Source organism: Polypterus senegalus, chromosome 3 (genome assembly GCF_016835505.1).
Source record: "Polypterus senegalus isolate Bchr_013 chromosome 3, ASM1683550v1, whole genome shotgun sequence".
Taxonomy (NCBI): Eukaryota; Metazoa; Chordata; class Cladistia; order Polypteriformes; family Polypteridae; genus Polypterus; species Polypterus senegalus.
The window spans coordinates 184,716,723-184,734,667 of record NC_053156.1 but is presented as its reverse complement, the minus strand read 5'-3'; the positions used below and the strand labels follow the sequence as shown (position 1 = coordinate 184,734,667).

Here is a 17,945-nt window from a genome sequence, read left to right as displayed (position 1 = left end):
TCTGTCTATCATCCCCAAACTGACGGGTTGGTGGAGCGTTTTAATCAAACTTTAAAACAGATGTTACGCAAGGTAGTTAACGAGGATGGAAGAAACTGGGATCAGTTGCTTCCTCTCGTTTTGTTTGCTTATCGGGAAGTCCCTCAGACCTCCACTGGTTTCTCTCCTTTTGAATTATTATATGGAAGACAACCCAGGGGGCTTTTGGATATGTTAAAAGAAGGGTGGGAAGAGGAGGTCCTCCCTACTTCAAATATTCTTGAACATATCGCGCAATTACGCGATAGCTGAATGGTATACAAACCTGTTGACTCTAAATCCTTAAGTTATGGTACCACCAACTCTGAAACTTCTATTTATAGTTAGACTAATATATTTATTATTATTATGTTGATTGAAAGTTTATAAAATAAAATATACAAGGCATTTCATTGCTGCCAACATGAATCATCAGGCTACTGTTTAACAACCTCACCTATTATAGTTTGGTTTTAAAAGGCTGTAGCGATGCTGTTGTGGCTTTGTTATGTTATTTATTAAAGAAGTTACAGACATTAAGTAACAAACATAAGATAAACCTGCAAAAATAAAAAGGCTATATTTTTGTTGAAAGACTAAAAGAAAAAATAGTTTAATTGAATTATTATATGTGAAATTTGAAATTTTAACATATTATACTACAATTTACATTTAGTACATTTTTACCGACGCAGGCTCCATTAACCCAATAATGATTCCACAGCCCTGTGTGTAGGTGGGCACAAAATTGTCTCAAACACAGTCAGAAATTGGTTATGGTAAGGGGAAGTTTTATAGAATTAGCTGATGTTAAAAGTCGTGTCCCTCAGGAGTCATTGCTGGGGCCACTGGTCTTTATGCTATACACAATGTAGATAACAATGTAATCAATAAGCTAGTTAAATTTGCAGAAATTACCAACCTAAGTGGAAGGGTAGATAATTCAGAATCAACTAAATTGTTATAGAAGGACTTGGAATGCATAATGGCTTAGGCAGACTGGTGGCAGATGAATTCTAATGTAAATAAACATGAGGTATTACTTGTAGTAAGTAGAAATGTTAGATTTGAACACAATATAAGGTCTGAATCATAGATAGATAGATAGATAGATAGATAGATAGATAGATAGATAGATAGATAGATAGATAGATAGATAGATAGATAGATAGATAGATACTTTATTAATCCCAAGGGGAAATTCATATAATCCAGCAGCATCATACTGATACAAAAAACAAAAAAACACAATATTAAGTTAAATAGTAATAGAAATGCATGTAAAAACAGACAAAAGTCTGTCATTGAAGCTACTCCTCTACCTGGAGATGACACTATTAAGTGGATGCAGTGGATTCTTCATGATTGACAGGAGTTTGCTTAGTGCCTGTCGCTCTGCTACAGATGTTAAACTGTCCAGCTTTATTCCTACAAGTGCCATCTTAACAAGTTTGTCCAGGCGTGAGACATCCTTCTTCTTTATGCTGCCTCACCAGCACACCCCCGTGTAGAAGAGGGCACTCGCCACAACTGTCTGGTAGAACATCTGCAGCACCTTATTGCAGATGTTGAAGGACGCCAACCTTCTAAGAAAGTATAGTCGGCTCTGACCTTTCTTATACAGAGCATCAGTATTGGCAGTCCAGTCCAATTTGTCATCCAGCTGTACTCCTATGTATTTATAGGTCTGTACCCTCTGCACACAGTATCCTCTGATGATCACGGGGTCCATGAGGGGTCTGGGCCTCCTAAAATCCACCACCAGTTCCTTGGTCTTGCTGGTGTTCAGGTGTAAGTGGTTTGAGTTACACCTTTAACAAAGTCTTTGATTAAATGAAATTAAATTTGAAAATACACCTTATGAAAAGGACCTAGGAGTCACAGTGGACTCATCACTATGTACATCAAAACAGTGTGCAGAAGAGATCAAGAAGGCTAACTGAACATTAAGTTATATATCACAATGTGATGTGAACAAATCAAGTGAAGTTATTAAGTTATATGACTCGATGGTGAGACCTCATCTGGATTACAGTTTTGTTTCCATATTGTTGTGATGTGAGATTTTGTATATAACTTGATACATGTTTTGTATGTCTTTATTTATAATTTAGGCAAACCAAAGTAATTTAGTGGTACTGTGGTGAGAGGTATTCGTGTTTGTTGATCCCCCACACCCTTTTTACGACTGTCTCTTTGTAATTTTATGACAGGATTTGGAGGGATGCGTCTTAAACCAGTTTGATGATTATTTCTTTGCTAAAGTCTTTGTCTAATCCCCCACACAAAGCCAGGCTAGCTTAACATATGGTCTTGGGGTTGCAGGTGTTAAAATGTACTATTTCTCCCATTAATCTGAGATATGGCTGTCTGGATTGGCTGGAGGTGTTTGACAGAAAACTTATAAATTTGCTTGGTCAACCATATTCTCTCTCTCTAACCAACATATGATGAAGAAGCATCTCTCTTGCTAACCTGTGATGATGAAGACAACACAATGAAGAGCACAGCTCAGCAGCCATATTGAACAGACATGTGGCTGAAAGCTGAGCACCAACGATGCCTTTAACTAGAGACATTTTAAGTAACTACAAGTCTGTGTGTCACCTGAATTACACATCACCATTTTATCAGGTTGTATGGCTGCCAATATTCAAATGTACTTTGCATTTTGTTATTATTTATGTATATCATCAGTAATACAATATTTTATGTGTAACTTAACTACTGCTTGTCTTTTTACTACATCTAATTGCCTAAGGTTATAGATATAGAGGGGAAGGTGGAGTTAAGTTATATAAAATAATATCTTATAAACAGTGGTAAGTCTGTGAGTTTAGGCATTCTAAGGCCGGAGTTATACTTCACGCGACGCGACGCATGCTGCAGCGGACGCTCCTGCTATGCAAGCGTTGTAGTGTTTATACTTGCGCGTGTACTTTACGTAAATCTGACAGAATCCATCAGGTGGCAGTGCGAGATATTATCGCGGTGAGAACATGTTCGGCTTCTCTGTGTTGTGAATTGCCTAAAACACCTATTAAATTCCGATAACATCTTACCGCAATATCTCTGAAAAGGATGTTTATCGATTAAATCCATAAATCCAGGGATGTATGTGTCCATTCCAGGAAGCATTGGACACGAGTGAGAAACAGTCCCTTGACGAGGCCTCAGCTCACCGCAAGGTGAATACAAGCACACACATACACTAGCGTTATTTTAGCGGAACCAAATCCCCAAATCTGCATATCTTTGGAAGGAAACCGGAGCACAGTGTGGAATACAAGCAGGAAATACCAGCAACATAACTCCCTGCGAGACAGCAGTGCTATCGCTCCGCCACCGTGACACCCCCTTGTGTGTAATTATTCCCCCATGTGTGTATTTATTAACAGTATTCATTATTTAAACGAAATTATATGTAAAATGTAACATACACATTTTAATGCATTTCATCATGAAAGTGATATCAAGTATAAATGTAAAGATTCTAAATGTGCAGAGAGTTGGAATATCATACATTTAATCTGTTCTGTTTGGCGATCTATTGCTGCTTTCCGCTGCTGAAGCAAAATGCCGACATACAGATGCATTCGTGGTGCTTTTATATTCAAGCATCGCATATTCCCGATCGTAATGACACGATACATTTTAAAAGTCTCACATACCATCTTTTGTGCCATCTATTTTTTATTGTTTTACTTTACCTGCTGTCAGGTCAAAGAAGCTCATAGCGATTAAAAACTGGGATGACATTTACGACCGTCTGCTTTAATGATAAAGTAAACTACGAGGTTAAAGTGGACAGTTTGAGATTAAAGCCGAAATTTCCACTTTAATCACAAAATACACGTTTTCACCGTGTCCTTTATTTTTTTCTCAGTGGCTCAAATATAATGATATACATTATGTTGCTGTTGTTAAGTTGCAAAAATTAAAAAATAAAAAAGACATATATAAATGACACAATACATTTTAAAAGTCTCACATACCATCTTTTGTGCTGTCTATTTTTTGCAACTTCACATCGGCTACATAATGTATAGCGCTGTATTTGAGCCATTCATGAAACAGCAAAGTGCGCACATCGATCCCCGAAGGATCTCCATAGAGGCTTACTGTCACATGTAGATAGTAAACAGAGACTCTGACGTCACGTTCCGACTTTTAGTACACTGCGCCCCCCCCGACTTTTTGCTGTTACTGCAACTCGCGCACGCGTCAGGTTAATTTCTGAGGACCTGCTCAGAGGACGCGTGAAATGAACGCTGGGAATGCGTGGCAGCCATGATGCGGGCGTGTACGCGTTCTGAGCGTGAAGTATAAATGAGCCCTAAGGCTGCATATTAATAATACAATAGGGGAAAGTAGAGCAATACATATATTATTACTCTACCAAGATAAAACACATATTATAACAAAAACGTAGCAGAGATAGAGAAAGTTCAGAGGAAAGCAAGAACGTTGTTTCTGAGACTGAGAAGTATGAGCTGTGAGGAAAGATTTAAGGAGTTGAAGGATTACAGTTTAAGCAAATAGAGGTTATGCTATGTTTAAGATTATGAAAGGAAATCATACAGTAGATTCAGCTGTTACTTTAAAATTAATTCACCAACAAGAACACAGAGACACATTTAAACACTTGTTAAAGGTAGATTTGTAAAATATTAGAATTTTTTTTCAGACAAAAAAAAAAGTGGAGAGTTTGAGTTTAGGGACTGTTGATGTTATTTTGGATAATCTTGGTGAATAGGTTGAAAAAGTTAGTTTGGCTGCAAGGTCTGTTCTCGCACATAGCTGTTCTAATGTTCATTTGCCCAAACTGCATAAAGTATCATTCTAAACAATCATCTGTTTCACTTAAAAGAACTGAAAGGACCTGCCTAATCTAAGTAAATTAGGTTATGTTGGCTTGAGAAAGTTATGTTAAGTTATGCCAAGAGAGGATTCCATTACACAAATATCATACTCAAAAGTAAACTGTGTAAGAAAAGGTTAAAAGAGATTAAAATTTAACCCTTAACACAAGCATAGGCTTGAAAAATTAAAACCTCACTTACAGTATATACTATAAATCTATAAATCTCACAAAAAACAACAAGCTATTAATGTAAAACATATATTTTGTAAGTATCTTGCAAATACTACATAATTTCTTCTGTGTAACGTTTACCTGAAATTACAGCTATCTTTACAGATCCATGTTCTTCTTGTGCAATCCTCTCAGCTTCTTCCATCAACAACATTCCAAAACCCTAAAAAAGGACCAATATTCAGTCATTTTTACTCAGTATATTATTTATTGTTATAAACAATCTAAATGAGTTCTGCATAATGCAAAACAAATAAATTATAGTTCTATATTGTTATAGGCACTGTTAATATTTGCATAAAAATAATACTTAGAATAAATTAATCTAGACCTAAAATTGGTTTATATGCCTATCAAGACTTCTGAGAGGAAGGAGGTTAAATTCCTTATTCAGTGTTTCAATTCAAATAGCAATATTTAAATCAGCAATCTGTTCCTTAACATCAGCTAAACAAATCAGTGGATCTTGGGATACATAACAAGTGGCAGTTGTCATATTCTATTATTTTTAATGGGGGTTGCCTGCTGTGATTAATAAAACAGAGGTTTTGATTTGACCTTTTAACATCCATCTCTCATTTCTAAACTGTAGAAAAATACAGTGGATCTATAATTTATTCAGACCACTTCACTATCTGCAAATATTATTATGTTGTAAATTTAACCTTACATTGACACAATGGTAATTTTCACTGATCAATCTACACTGAATAACTTATAGTGTGTGAAGGACAGCCGGGTCCCATGCCCGGCAGGGATGCCCCTGCTGCTTATGTTCCGGTGGAACCACTATGGGCAGTCCAGTACCTCCCCAGGGACGCTTGGTGGCAGCCTCCATGGCTGACGGTGATTCCCCAAGCACCCGCAGGGCTCCATGGGAGATGGAGTCCTTCACAGCCTGGTTGGGGGCTCGGATGGCCGCTAGGGGGAGCTGCATGGACTCAGCAGCCTGGCTGGATGAATCTTCAGCCCCACCCGGAGGTGCAATTAGGACCAGGTGGTCAAGCACCTGGAACACTTCCGGGTGGGGTATAAAATGGGCCAGCCTCCACCACAATAGGAGCCAGAGTCGGGAGCAGGAGGACTAATCTTGAGGAGGAGTGGTGGTCAAGGAAAAAGGATTGTGGGTTGGGTTTGTTGTGCTTTTGGACCGTGTTTGGGCTGTGTGGCACGGGGAAGACGTGTCCCACAGCTGAAGAAAAATAAAAGTCTTTGTACTTTTTATACGTGCCTCCGTGTCTATCTGTTTCGGGTCAGGCGCCTATATAGCACCTTTGTTACAAGTGACAAAGTGAAAACATGTTTTTAGAAAGATTTGCAAATTTAATAAAAATTCAGACCCTTTGTTGTGGCAATGTAAATTGTGATCATGGGCATCTTATTTTCTTTAATTATCCTTGTCTTGTGTTGCGAACTTGACTGGAGTACACCTATGGCAAGTTTAATTAATTGGAAATAGTTTAGAAAGGCACACACCTGAGTCTACTTTTTGTATGAAAATGTGCTATATAAATAAATGTTGTTGTAAGGTTCCCCAAATCATAAAGCCTGCCAGGTCAAAAACAGTTCCATGATGTTCAACACACTCTCTGTAGACCTCAATGATAAATCTTTGGTGAGGTATGGAGCAGGGAAAGGGTATTACACAATTTCTAAATATTTAAATGTTTTCCCAGGAGCATAGTGGCTTTAATAATTGTTAAATGAAAGAAATATGGACCCACCACGGCTCTTCCTAGAGTTGTCTGTCTGGTCAAGCTGAAGGGCCTATGTCAGAAAAGTGGCCAAGATCCCAAATGGTTACTCTAACAGAGGTTCAGAAGTCCTCTGCTGAGGTGTAAAAATGTGTCAGAAGGACAACATACTCTGCAGTACTCCATCAATCACGAATTCAGAGTACAGTGGCTAGACAGAAACTATTCTTAAATATTTAAAGATACAAAGCATGAGGAAAGAGATTCCCTGGTCTGATGAGATTAAAATTGAACAATTTGGGCAGAAATCCAAGCATTATGTTCCCAAACTGCTAGTGGTCAAAAAAAGAAAGCATAATAAATGCACAGCTTTTTATCAAAAAACTACAAAACACACAGGGTAAACACATACATTAAGATCACTCTGCATACCAGAATGCTGAATGAAAATGCATAGCTTCCAAGAAACAGCTGGTTTACTGGTTTATTTAATATTTGGTAATATTTTGCTCTACTGTTGTGACTTTGTCAGTGTCTAAAATTTAGTTGTGTGTTTCCTGTGATTCAGAAAGAATATTGGAATTTTGAAGCAGCTGTATTAAATTAAGCTGGTTATATTAATTGGAAGGAGCGTATGGAAAGGCATTTGTAACAAAACAAAATTAATAAAAAGGGCAACAAAGACAAAAATAAATGCATGAAAAATTGCAGTGAATATATAAATGAGGTATTAATTTTAAAAAACTGCAAGAATGTACTGTGTATAAAAATATTTAATTACTCAATAGACAACAAAATCAGCATCAGCAAAAGAGAGTTTTTGAAATAAATCACTGGCATTAAATAAGCTATGAAAAACATCCTCCAGTAAATCCCACAGTGAAATTTAAACAGCCTTAAAAAATAGGGCCATTTTGAAATAAAACCTGCAAATGAAATTAAAGTAAGTAGATTAATGAAACTGAATGCAATTCTAATGGAGCTATTCATGTTACCTAAAGAACTTTTATTTAGCCATACATTATTCAAAATGTTTTATTTATAATGCTGACATTTTTCAAAAGTTAACAACTCTTTTATGAATATCACTGCAGTTGTACATGTGATTACTAATAATGTTTTTTTCTTTTCATATTTTGACTCAAATGGCATGCTATAGGAGCAGGACTATGCAGCTATGCTTTAGGCAACTCACCTGGACTGCAAAGCAATGCTATTAACAGAGACAGCTGAATAATGAAGTAAATACAGATTAGAACAGTGTTTTCCAAATCAGTACTACGGGCCCACTGTGGCCGATACTTTTGTTCTAACCAACTTCTTTTTTTAATTACTGTAAATCTAAAAATCTAATGAGCTGTTATTTAAAATCTTTCCTTCTTTCTTTCTTTATCCTGATCTTCATTATACTTTTGGTTATTTAATCCATTATTATTAGTTTGTGGGTCTGAAGAACTTAAAGCCATTCATCGTTCAGTGTAATTTTGCCAGGTGTCTACTCTTTTTGTTTTAAATAGAAGGGAGCAAACTACACAGAAAAAGGAAAAATAATAGGAAACAAGGACAATTAAGCATTTAAAGTTACAGCAAAAACAGAAATATATCTGAAATGTCTTATAAATGTAAAATCATACTGCTATGTATGCAGAATAAGAGAAGAGAAAAAAAGACCAACTAATAACAAAGATCAGTGTTTATAAGTTATTATAACTGATTTTGAATCTGGTTGGAACAAAAACCTGCAGCCGCAGTAGGTCCCAGGACTGTGTTTGGGAACCACTGGATTTAAAATTATTATTTGAGTTAATATTTACACTGCAACAATGTTCTAACACTTGTATTTTTAAATATTGAATAAAAAAAAAATCACAGGATTGTGATTAAAGTAATATATGAACTTGACACTTAATAATACTTTCACACACTGATGAATCTACTAATCAGCCCCGGGACATCTCAAATTCCCCCTGGCAGATTTAGATTGATGCTGTATTACATTTGAACTGAGAAGTTGGAAATTTTTGAGTTCCAAATAAGAAGTTTTAAGTGAACTGCCCCCCACAAGTCAGATTTCCTACTCAGAATGTTAGGAGAGCCTCACCAACCCTAACTTCAAAATCCAAGATGGCTGCAGCACGCATCAACAGAAGTGAAAGCTGTAGTATTATACTGTTTATTACCACTTTTGTCTATTTGTATTTCATTAAATCAGTCATACACACACGTCTATCTGTGGACATGTTGCTATGGTCTTTCCACAGGCACAATACCACACAACGCATTGTTATCAGCTTGTTCAGTACTTGTCTGCAATCTGAAAAAGCAAGCACAACAGATTTCCCTGAAGGAGTCTGTATTGGTTTTCTGAATGTTTTACCAGAATATGGTCCACTCAGGTGTGATGTAATTCCTGGCTTTGACATCCACCTTCTAAAGTATATGGGATGTAGCATTACTGTCAGGTGATTTTACATACAGTATGTTTGACAATGTTCCGAAATAAGCTTCTGCCACTGTTGATATGGCTACCTATTTAATAGCACATGTTATGCACTCTTCAACTCATTTACTAAAGACAACTTTTCTGAAGACAATTTACATCGCACAACCTCAGCTATGCAAACCAAATGAGAGTGAGGAAATGGCCAGGAATTTAGAATTATATTATTCCATGTGACACCCCATTTAGTGGGAAAGATGGCACCAGGCTAGACAGTTGGTGCCTTGTAGTTAAGGACCAATTAAGATCAGAAATGAGAGATGTTAGACAGGGAGGCACAGACACAAAAAGGTTGCATTCCAAAAACAAAAGTGGATTTTTATTTACAAGTGCATGTAAAGAAGTGTCAGGCAGGCTTTTTTACACAGTACTCAATGATACTCAAAACGCAAAGAAGCAATTTCCTACTCCCAAAAAAAAAAAAAAAAATATTGAAACCGTACAAGACCCAACCGTGGCAAGACCCAAATGAAAACAAACAAAAACAATAAGATGAATACACATAGATGTGGCAATGTTCCTAAATATGAATGTACACATGAAGAAACTATTAATAATACAATAATACAATCCACAAAACAAATGTGTAAATATATACAAAAAAGACAAAAACTGCACTACAAACCCAATTCATATAAGTACCACCACCAAAACTATACTATTACTAGGAGATATATCTGTATGTACAAAAAGAATACAAAATATATATAAAAATATATACAAATATATACAAAAATGAAGTACAAGCCACTATGCTTGACGTACTTTTTAGATAACCGGCTATTAAGATTCAGTTGGCTTGAAAAATATGGTTCCTCGTATGTGTGCTGCACAAAACCTGATGGTGACTCTCTTTACAAGTGAAAGTGACAGGGTGCACATGGGATTATTAATTAGTTCTCCATTTGTTAAGTGGCAAAAATAGCTCCAGTTATTGGAAAGCATAAACATAAAGCTTGTCATCAAGCTGCATTCAAAAGAGCTAGGGTGTTTGTCCAGTCTCATTCTTGTTGGACAGAAAAACGAGCAGCAAATATCAAAGAAAGTAGACATCTACTAAAGTCAGTAGCAGAGGCTGTGGTTTACTATGGTCACCTGTGTAGGGTCTTAGAGGCAATAGTGAATCTGTGAACCTAGAGAAGTACCTGTCTCTAATGAGATTACCTGCCAGCCATGATGAAATATTGAAACAACATGTAAAGCATCCAAAGCTAAAAATGCTAGTTACTGTTAATGACTTATTTACTTGTTTACATTTTGTGTTGTTGCGGTTCCTGCTTTACATGTCAAAAAGTAAGACAGTATGTTTTAGTATTATCAGATACTATGTTCTATTTTACAGTTGTTTCACAGTGTTTATTTAGTTCATTTACAAACAAAAACACTGGCTGCACTTTGCTTTGTAATTAACACTTGTTTTATGAATTAGAATGACAGACAAGCTAGACACTGAATAAAAAGTAAATGTCCCTGTTTTAATGTAGGTCTATCTTGTATCACTATTTATTTTAACACTTTCACAAGAAACCATAAGGCCATGGGAATCCTTCTATATAAAAGCGGTCGGGATTGTCCTTCCGTCCCGTGAGTGCTACGCAGACGCGGAGTTTCACACACTCCCTGTCCATTTTGCAATGCACGATGGGATTTGTAGTTTCGTTTTTCCAGGTAAAAGATGATTTTCTACTCCCGAATGTGCGATATCTTCTTCTTCTTTCTTACTATATAAAAGCGGTCGGGATTGTCCTTCCATCCCGTGAGTGGAAAGCGTAATGGTATTCCGCTTATCACAGACTTACTACTTGCAGCTTGCGGTATGAAGTTATATGATGTGAGCAGAGTTCTGGTGCTCCCATCGTTCCATTGCTTTTGTGCGCGATGCGCTGGAAAAATAGACAAAATTATGTCTCTGGAAATAATTAATGTTGATGGAGTACAAATGCCTCACCGCGTAGTAAATATCAGGGGGGTTCAAAAGGGTTACCTCAATATAGAAAAAAAGTTTAAATTTCATAAAAAAATAACAGAAACTATGAGTATTAAAGTAATACCGCTCAAATGCAATATAACCAAATTAATGAGTTTGTATAAAATATCAAATTGATCTACATATTGAATTGCCTTAAGAAGTGGTCAACTTAAAAGTCGTTTGCCTTTAAAGGCGGGTCAGCCTAGTCTTATATATAAATGTCTACATGTGGAAGTGTGTGTGCGTGTCTGTCTGTCTGTCTGGCCCGGAAGTATGAGGCTACAACATGAAGCTTAAAGAACATGTAAGGCGGTCGGAAGAAGACAGAAGTGCTAGGCTACAGCATGAAGCTGAAAGAAAGCGACCCTGTCACCAAAGTGAAACCGCCAAGGAAAGACAAACAAGACAGAAACTCGCTTAGTTGGTGATAGACAAGAGGGAAGAGCATGTCCACAAAACGAAACCGTCGACTCTGTGTTCAATTTTTTTCTTAAGATTTCAGTAGATTCTAGGACCCCAGGCTTTTTACAGCACAAGCTTACCCAGCTAGTATATAATGTGTACTGAAAATGAACATAATGGTGAGCTTATTAAAAAAAAAGGGAAGTTTTTTGGAACAAAGACCCACCTCATCTGGGAAGATGGCTACACCCCTGTAATAGGTCTATAAGTATACTCAGCAAAAAAAAGAAACGTCCCTTTTTCAGGACTGTGTATTTCAACAATAATGTTTTAAAAATCCAAATAACTTTACAGATCTTCATTGTAAAGGGTTTAAACAATGTTTTCCATGCATGTTCAATTAACCATAATCAATTAATTAACATGCACCTGTGGAATGGTCGTTAAGACCTTAACAGCTTACAGAAAGTAGGCATTTAAGGTCACAGTTCTAAAAACGCAGGACACTAAAGAGACTTGTCTACCGACTGTGAAAAACACCCAAAGAAAGATGCCCAGGGTCCCTGCTCATCTGCGTGAACGTGCATTAGGCATGCTGCAGGGAGGCATGAGGACTGCTGATGTGGCTAGGGCAATAAATTGCCATGTCCGCACTGTGAGACGCCTAAGACAGCGCTACAGGGAGACAGGAAGGACAGCTGATCATCCTCGCAGTAGAAGACCATGTGTAACAACACCTGCACAGGATTGGTACATCCGAATATCACACCTGCGTGACAGGTACAGGATGGCCACAACAACTGCCCGAGTCACACCAGGAACACACAATCCCTCCATCAGTGCTCAGACTGTCCGCAATAGGCTGAGAGAGGCTGGACTGAGGGCTTGTAGGCCTGTTGTAAGGCAGGTCCTTACCAGACATCACCAGCAACAACGCCGCCTATGGGCACAAACCCACCTTTGCTGGACCAGACAGGAGTGGCAAAAAGTGCTCTTCGCTGATGAGTCACGGTTTTTGTCTCACCAGGGGTGATGGACGGATTCGTGTTTATCGTCGAAGTAATGAGCGTTACACCGAGGCCTGTACCCTGGAGCGGGATCGATTTGGATCGATGGCTAGGGCCATTCGCCCCAGAAATGTCCAGAAACTTGCAGGTGCCTTGGTGGAAGAGTGGGGTAACATCTCACAGCAAGAACTGACAAATCTGGTTCAGTCCATGAGGAGGAGATGCACTGCAGTACTTCAAGCAGCTGGTGGCCACACCAGATACTGACTGGTACTTTTGATTTTGAGCCTCCCTTCATTCAGGGACACATTGTGAAACATTTTTAGTTTATGTCTTATGGTGTTGACTCTTTTAGTGTTCATACAAATATTTACACATTAAGTTTACTGAAAGTAAAAACAGTTGAAAGTCAGAGGATGTTTCTTTTTTTGCTGAGTATATTTGTACTAGTAATTGTTGACTTGATTATTTGACTCTGTACCGTGTTAGCTTTCCACCTGGTAATTCTCATGTCATATGCTGATTTAATAAACTTTGAGGTACACTTACTTTCAAAAAAGGTAAATGTAGCTTACAATATCTATTTCAACTTCTACTGCAGGCTTCCATTCCCCTAAACAGCACATGAAATTTGAGGATAATAACACTTTCTTTAGAAGGGTAAGATATACTTAAGCTTAAACAACTAAATCAAAGGAAAAAATAAGTATCAGGAATCCCAGTATATACGTGTATGATATGATGTACATGTACAGTGCATCCTGAAAGAATTGACAGCGCATCACTTTTTCCACATTTTGTTATGATATAGCCTTATTCCAAAATGGATTAAGTTAATTTTTTTCCTCAGAATTCTACACACAACCCCCCATAATGACGTGAAAAAAGTTTACTTGATATTTTTGCAAATTTATTAAAAATAAAAAAAATTGAGAAAGCACATGTACATAAGTATTCACAGTCTTTGCCATGAAGCTCAAAATTAAGCTCAGGTGCATCCCGTTTTCCCTGATCATCCTTGAGCTGTCTCTGCAGCTTAATTGGAGTCCACCTGTGGTAAATTCAGTTGATTGGACATGATTTGGAAAGGCACACACCTGTCTATATAAGGTCCCACAGTTGACAGTTAATGTCAGAGCACAAACCAAGCATGAAGTCAAAGGAATTTTTTGTAGACCTCCGAGACAGGATTGTTTCGAGGCACAAATTTGGGGAAGGTTACAGAAAAATTTCTGCTTTGAAGGTCCCAATGAGCATAGTGGCGCCTCCATCATCCATAAGTGGAAGAAGTTTGAAACCACCAGGACTCTTCCTAGAGCTGGCCAGCCATCTAAACTGAGCGATCAGGGGAGAAGGGCCTTAGGCAGTGAGGTAACCAAGAACTCGATGGTCACTCTGTCAGAGCTCCAAAGGTCCTCTGTGGAAAGAGGAGAACCTTTCAGAAGGACAACCATCTCTGCAGCAATCCACCAATCAGGCCTGTATGGTAGAGTGGCCAGACGGAAGCCACTCCTTAGTAAAAGGCACATGGTAGCCCGCCTGGAGTTTGCCAAAAGGCACCTGAAGGACTCTCAGACCATGAGAAAAAAAATTATCTGGTCTGATGAGACAAAGATTGAACTCTTTGGTGTGAATGCCAGGCGTCACGTATGGAGGAAACCAGGCCAATACCATTCCTACAGTGAAGCATGGTGGTGGAAGCATCATGCTGTGGGGATATTTTTCAGCGGCAGTAACTGGGAGACTAGTCAGGATAATGGGAACGATGACTGAAGCAATGTACAGAGACATCCTGGATGAAAACCTGCTCCAGAGCGCTCGTGACCTCAGACTGGGGCGACGGTTAATCTTTCAGCAGGACAACGACCCTAAGCACACAGCCAAGATATCAAAGGAGTGGCTTCAGGACAACTCTGTGAATGTCCTTCAGTGGCCCAGCCAGAGCCCAGACTTGAATACGATTGAATATCTCTGGAGAGGTCTTAAAATGGCTGTGCACCGACGCTTCCCATCCAACCTGATGGAGCTGGAGAGGTGCTGCAAAGAGGAATGGGTGAAACTGGCCAAGGATAGGTGTGCCAAGCTTGTGGCATTATATTCAAAAAGACTTGAGGCTGTAATTGCTGCCAAAGGTGCATCGACAAAGTATTGAGCAAATGCTGTGAATATTTATGTACATGTGATTTCTCAGTTTTTTTATTTTTAATAAATTAGCAAAAACCTCAAGTAAACTTTTTTCACGTTGTCATTATGGGGTGTTGTGTGTAGAATTATGAGGAAAAAAATGAATTTAATCCATTTTGGAATAAGGCTGTAACGTAACAAAATGTGGAAAAAGTGATGCGTTATGAATGCTTTCAGGATGCACTGTACATATTATGATCAAGAGAACAAATATTTTGCTTTGTTCACTCAGTTGCACTGATCAGTGCATCACTCAGCTACTCATCAATAAGTGAAATGCATTAAAGAGGACATCTTTCATATAAGGAGCTAAATAGCAAAAGTGATTTCTTCAAGGGCAGCTGTAGTGCCTTGTTAGGTAATCATGCAACTCCTGCCTTCATGTCAGGTTTGTATCTTTGGAACTTCAGTTCTGTAATGGTTATGATTGTAAACAAGTACTCAAAATGTCAGTCCCTCAATGCACTCAGGATAAACAAAACCTTTAAGAGGCACACAACTGTACTATGTGGACTATGGCTGGCAGTTTATCCCAGCCAAGACCCCCAAGCCGCCAGATGGAGCCATCCCTGCAATGTGGAGATGCCCCAAATTCCAACAGTGCATCATGAACTGTGGAGTTTTAATACATAGCCCTGCTGGATAACATCGGGGCCGTCAGGGTACGCTGCAGGGTGGCACAGAGATGTTTGTTTTTCATACAGCCTGGAAGTACATCCCAGTCACATGGTTGGAAGAAATAAAGTGCTTCTGGGCTGACGAAGAAAAGGAGTTTTCACCTTACTTGGAAATGCTGGATAATCACATGGACTGAGGGGTCAGAAGCACTTCCGGGTCAAGGAATATAAGAGACTGTGGGATAACTGCCATTGTAGCTGTGAACAGTTAAAAGTAACAGCAATTCCTTAGTAGGGAGAAGTTAAGTCATTAAAGAATAACTGGATAGAGCACTATATAGCACTTGTATGGTTAAGCGTTAACGCAAGTAGAAAGTCAGGGTACATGCTCATAAGGAAGAAAGCATTTATTTTAATTACAGGTAGGCAAGTCTGGAGACAGGTGTCTTGCAAGGAAGCATGGATCAGGTAAAAGAGTCAGTAGAAACAAAGCAAATAAGCAAATAAAAAGAGGCGAATATTCAGTAGTGACAATTACTAGTAAGAATGAGTAATGTGTAAAATGTTTTACTGGATAGAACAGTTATTAGCAGTTCGGAAAGTAGTGGAAATAAGTGGGCAACAGCAACTGCATAAGGGTTCATTAATAAGAAGGAATTCAAACATTGTAAGCAGAGAGATTAAAAATAAAGAAGTTAATAAAAGAAGCACAATTTAAAATAACAGAAAGGGAAAAATACAATTCAACGAAATATAGACAGCAGGTGGATGAGGGAGAGAGTATTACATGAGCCTAAAGAGTCAGAAGGAGTGAAATAGCTTTCAGTTCATTAATTAATATTTATTGTGTTTAATAATTGAAGAAACATTTGTTAAATTGAATACAAAAGGGTAGAACAGTTTTAGCAATCCAAAACCAATTTTTATTAATGAGGTCAGTGCAATGCAAGTTCGAGGATGGCTTAGAGGATCCAGTCATCCTTGAAGGCCACATCTGTAGGAGATGTCAGCTGATCCAGCACCTCACTAAACTGGAGGAAGAGCAGGCTGGCCAGCGTTATAGTAGAGAATTAGCAGACCTGCCTCAGGTGTCCTTTAGAGAGCGTGGACTATGGCCGGCCAGTCATCCCGGCCAATACCCCCAGGTGGAGCCCTCCCTGCAGCATGGAAGTGCCCCGAATACCAGCAGGGAATTATGGACAATGGAGTTTTCATCCACAGCCCTGCTGGATACCACAGGGGCCGCTAGAAGGAGCTGCAGGGAGGAACAGTGAGTATTTTGCCTACAAGCTGGAAGTGCTTCCTAGTCACATGGACAAAGGGAATGATGTGCTTCCGGGGTTGAAGAAGAGGAATTTTCATTTGACCCGGAAGTGCTAGGAAGTCACATGGACTGAGGGATTCAGAAGCACTTCCGGGTCATGGACTATAAAGGACTGGGAGAGATACCAGACGAATGAGCTGAGTTGGGTGGCAGGGTCTGCATCTGGGAGTGGAGAATTTGTATTGTGGATTATTGTAATGTATTTAATGAGTATTGTGGAGAGGAGGGTGCTTTGTGCACTTATTTGCTTTAATAAAGTCAACTTTTGGATTTTTATCTGGTGTCTGGCATCTAGTCTGGGGGTTCAAGGGGACGACAGTGCCCCCTATCTGTCATAAGAGATAGTGTGAAACCCTAAGGTGGCCAGGTTTAGAAATGTACATAAAGGAACAAACAATAGGTTAAAATTAAATACGCATAACGTAGATCCAGTTATATAAGCCAAGAATTTCGTCCTAGATTTTTGGCTTGGAGTTTGGGGGTCGGTTTATACAACGAGTATCGTTTCAGATTCAAGATTTCCAGCGCAATGCCGGTTTTGCCGATGAATACGGAAGTAAATAATGACGAAACCACAGAGCCATCTTTCAGGTGAAGAAGTAACTTTGCATGCCGGTACTTTAAATTAAATAAAGAATTTATTCAAAAAAGTGTTTTAGTTGTTGATTTTATTATTAAAATTTATTATAAATTATCGGGAAGTTTAAAATGAAATTTTTTGTTTTGATTTACGATCAACATCTTGCGTTACGAAACGGATGCGGTCACGTGTATCCGCTTGCGCGATTGTAAACAAACAACCAAGAGCGTTAGTAGCGTCAGTCGGAGCCCAGATACATGTGTTTATGGATGTAATTTCTGTCATTGCAGTGATTTACCTATATATATAATTCATTAAGACCATGCAAGCAAGACACATAATTGCTAAGGAAGGAAGAGAAGGTAAAAGTAAGCGATCGCAATCGAAACGAAGATGGACATTGTATGGAAATATCTCCTCCCTTCCTGAAGCCTAAAGATGTCAAATTAAAGGGTGAGTACAGTATGAAATTGTTTCTAGAATAGAATGCCTTTTATTGTCACTATACGCATCTACAATGAGATTAAAAGCAGCTCCTTCAGTGCAGAAAAAGTT

The 17,945-nt window shown here is 38.4% G+C and overlaps 1 protein-coding gene across 1 annotated transcript in view; it reads right to left on the bottom strand.

The window, feature by feature from the left end:
* Window positions 1-17,945, bottom strand: part of elp3 (elongator acetyltransferase complex subunit 3) — a 412,219-nt gene that overhangs the window by 35,090 nt on the left and 359,184 nt on the right. The window contains exon 14 of the mRNA XM_039748296.1: window positions 5,195-5,276. Within this exon, the coding sequence (XP_039604230.1) occupies window positions 5,195-5,276 (82 nt within the window). The remainder of the gene's footprint in view (window positions 1-5,194; window positions 5,277-17,945) is intronic.